Below are 3693 nucleotides of genomic sequence, written 5' to 3'. Positions count from 1 at the left end.
ATGATTATAAGAGGCTGCAAATATCCCAGTGTCTTGCTATGGTAATGACTCTGGGATTTACCCATCACATCATAGTAAGAACAATACGTTTCGCTTCACAGAATACACCTTATCAGTGCATGCAAAAGAAGAACATTGCAACGTGATTTGAGCTTTCTACAGAGAAATGGCCTCTTGTGTCACTGCTTCCTTTTGACGCTTGTCTAATGATGCCATGACAGAAATATCTAAAAAACTGTTTTCATTTCACAACTGAAATAGGTATCATTGTAAACTATGTGCCGTACATACAGCAACCTCCAAACTTCAAGGCAAACACAAATACTGCCAGATTGGCAAAAGTCTGTAATGTTATCGCTATGGAAGTTGAAAACTATTTCAGTTCTACTTTTGTTCCTCAACCCGGGAATATTTACTAAAAAGTTCCTGCAAATATATCTATCTGCCACTAAAACCTCCACCTGCACAGTGTCTGTTAAGGGTACTTTTAAAATCCTTAACTTTCGTAGGGATGGTTGCATTGTAAAACACACAGCCACCCAACCCACTCTTTCCCAACTGCTATCTCAACAAAACGCAAGCAACATTTCTGTGGCAATGCCCCGTAGATTCAAAATGAGCAGAAATCGATATGTGCAACCTCCCAAACAGTTAAGTCATTGTAAAATCAGCATATTTTATTGATTTCTTTATTAATATCACATTTAAACATTTATACAAAAGTCCAGTCCTCTGAATTCTGTTTTACTGAGTATTCCCCCACCTTACCTTCCTCCTTGCTGCCCCAACCCTCCCCCCACAAAAAAACAATGCTTCAGCAATTGTGCAAGTCCTTCATAATCACTATCACACAAGAAGTATGTATGTAAAGGTTCTGGTACATACTGAATCATGTGCCTTGCGCAATTTGGGAGAGAAAATAGGCCTCACAAATACTCACTGAAGTGTGTGTATGTGTGTGTTTTAATTATTGACAGCCCAGCAATGAACATGGATGTGTGTTATCCTCAATAGTCCCTGAAGGATTGTAGTGGTCTTCTTCAAGGCTAAGTGTCCTCACAAAAGAGCCACGTTTTGCTTGCTCTCTGTCTCTCAGGTAAACATAATTCTCAACAAAGTTGTAACCCACTCTCCAATCCAACCCCTTTCTGCGGAAGGGTGCAGCCCATTCAAACCTTGGCTTCCTGAGCAAGGTTTTGCTGAGGTCCTTGACTTCTTCTGGGCCATTGACTCTCTCATAGCCTAGAATGGCCATGGGCTGGTGGCAATACTCCTCAACTTGCTTGATCTGCAGAAAACTTAGCGCTGTCCTCCAAGCATTCACTGCCTGGCTAGCATTCCTGGCAGAAACCACAAAGGGCTTGGAAGAGTACCCAGGCCCACTGGTCATGTTGAGAGCAAACTCTCCATCTCCGGGCTCACCGCCAGATTGATAAACCCGTACACCTGCCGCAAAGTCTTGATGGGGTCCACTACCAGGTCCTCATAGCGGACGGCCATGTAGTTACCCTTCAGCCAATCGGGCGGGTGCAACGCAGTTTGCAAGGTCTTGGCCATGCTCCCGCAGATCACCTCCATGGCCCCTAAGGCGTGGTAGTCGGAGCCACCTCCCCCTTCCTTCTTGCTGTTCAGCTTGTGGCCAGCATCTAGGAAGGGCATGCGATGGATCCGGGGGTCCCTGCTCCTCACCACCTGCAGGCTCTCACGGATCAGCCCATGGGGGACTTGATCCTGGAGCTGGCCACTGCGCGGGGGTCCCGGACCAAGTGGATGAACTTTGAGCGCCAATTCGAAGACCCGCACGCCCTTGATGACCAGAGTGTGATACTTGAGGCACTCTTCCTGGAGGAGGTGCAGCTGCTGCGGAGGGCACTTCTTGCACAGCTTGTCATCCACCATGCCCACCACTTCCTTGCGGTAGGCTGGGCACAGCGGCGAGGAGCAGATCACTTTGTTGGTGGCCGCCCCAAAATGCCCAGTGGTGAGGTTCTTCCCTGCCCCAGCCGTGCTGTAGAGCTGGAAGACGGAGAGGTCGCAGCGGTACAGGGAACTCAGCATGTCCCGTGCCGCGCCTTGCAGGGAGACGGCGTCGCCCGGGTACAGTTTCTGCCACACGTGCCAAACCGGCTCGTAGAGGAAGAAGACCTCCGGGTTCTGGTTGAAGAGCTCCCCGAAGAAGGAGGACCCGGACCGCCACGTGGTGAAGATGTAGACAGCTGCCTCTTGCGGACGAGGGGCACGGGGGGCCCGTAGAGGGCTCGAGTGTCCGACCGGGACTGGTAGGTGTAATAAGGCAGCTGCTGAGGGTAGGGGGTGCGGCGGGCGGGCAAGGGCTCGCTGCACTGCTGAGGCCCCTTGTGCCACTTATAGTCCAGCAAGTTGAGCATCGTCAGGAGCAGAAGGAGCACATAGCCCAGGCACAGCACCAGCGCCTTCCTGCGGAACACCTTCATGCCGGCGGCGGTTTGGAGCCAGGGCAGGGGAACCAGCCCTGCCAACTGTTGCACATCACAGGCAGGCGCTTGGGCCAAGGTGGGTCCAGATGCCCTGGAGCTTTCTCCCGGGCAGAGAGGGCATGTCCCCGTCTCTCAGGGAAGCTGGCTGTCCTTGGGTGCAGCCCCTCGCCGCTGCTGTTCTCCTGGGTGCCCACTGCGCCCTGCTGGGCATGGGGCAGCTCCCCCCAGGGCTCTGTGGAAGCAGCAGCCGCTGTTTCCTTGCTACCTTCCCAAGCTCTTTTCTTCGCAGGACTTGGGAACAGCCCCCCAGCGCCAGCAAATGCCCAGCCAAGCGGGCAGAGAGGAGGAGGGGACTGCTCTGCACCAAGTTAACGCATCATCCCAGCAAAGGAGAGGGGCGAGCTGGTGCTCAGTCAGTTCCTCCGCCAGCCCGAGGAGTTTCCGCTCTGCAGCCCAAGCGCCAGGCGGGGAGCGGAGGCAGAGCCAGGGGAGCGGGGAAAGTTGCAGAGGCCCCCGTCAAGCCGCCGATCTCCGGGAAAGTGCATTGCGCCTGTTTTTGTGTGTGTCGTTTTCCTAGGGGTGGGTGGCGGGCGCAGCGAAGCAGACGAGGCTCCCTCCTTCTGCGCGCCCGGCTCAGGCTGGGTCCCCACCCCGCTTTCCCGCCCGCCTGCCTGCCTTGCGCCGATGCGGGCTGGTCCAGGAGGCTCTGGCCGGAGGAAGAGGAAAGAGACGAGGCCGGATGCGAGGATCCGCTAGGGCGATGCGAACGGCTCGCTGGAGAAGATCCCTCCGGCTTGCGTGCTCCCGCCGCGGCTGCCCATCGCTCCCAAGCGCCCGCCAGGCACTCGACCCAGCCGGAGGGGAGGAAGAAGAGGAAAAGGGGAAGGAGGAAGAAGAAGAACCGACTCCCTGCAGCAGCAGCAGCAGCAGCCGGCGAGGTCTCTGCAATGCTCAGGCACCGCCGCTCCATCGCCAGCCCATGGAGACTTTGGGAGCGAAGCACTTCTTTGCCCGCCAGGCAGAGAGCGCGACGCAATCGGAGCCCAGAGGCACCAGCAGCGGCGGAGGCGGCAATAGCAGCGGCGCTTCAGCAGCGACGCCCGCCCGGCTCGCTTCCCCCTCTGCTGAATGGCCGAGGAGCTGCAGCCTCCAACGCAACCGCCCGCGCCCAGCCCCCGCGGCCCTCTGCGGGCCTTCTCATTGGATGCTGCGCCTGCCACTCCTGCCGCTGACTCCC

At 56.1% G+C, this 3693-nt stretch overlaps 1 protein-coding gene across 1 annotated transcript; it reads right to left on the bottom strand.

Moving 5' to 3' along the window:
- Positions 1-656: 656 nt before the first annotated feature.
- Positions 657-3352, bottom strand: CHST2 (carbohydrate sulfotransferase 2). The gene is given in 5 exon segments (XM_033150389.1): positions 657-1404; positions 1407-1721; positions 1724-1772; positions 1774-2216; positions 2219-3352. Coding segments are annotated over 5 exon segments (1479 nt in total). The 5' UTR covers positions 2454-3352; the 3' UTR covers positions 657-967.
- Positions 3353-3693: the final 341 nt, after the last annotated feature.

Source organism: Lacerta agilis, chromosome 5 (assembly GCF_009819535.1).
Source record: "Lacerta agilis isolate rLacAgi1 chromosome 5, rLacAgi1.pri, whole genome shotgun sequence".
Classification (NCBI taxonomy): domain Eukaryota; kingdom Metazoa; phylum Chordata; class Lepidosauria; order Squamata; family Lacertidae; genus Lacerta; species Lacerta agilis.
Note: the sequence above shows the minus strand (reverse complement) of the source record. Positions and strands in the feature narration are given on the sequence as shown.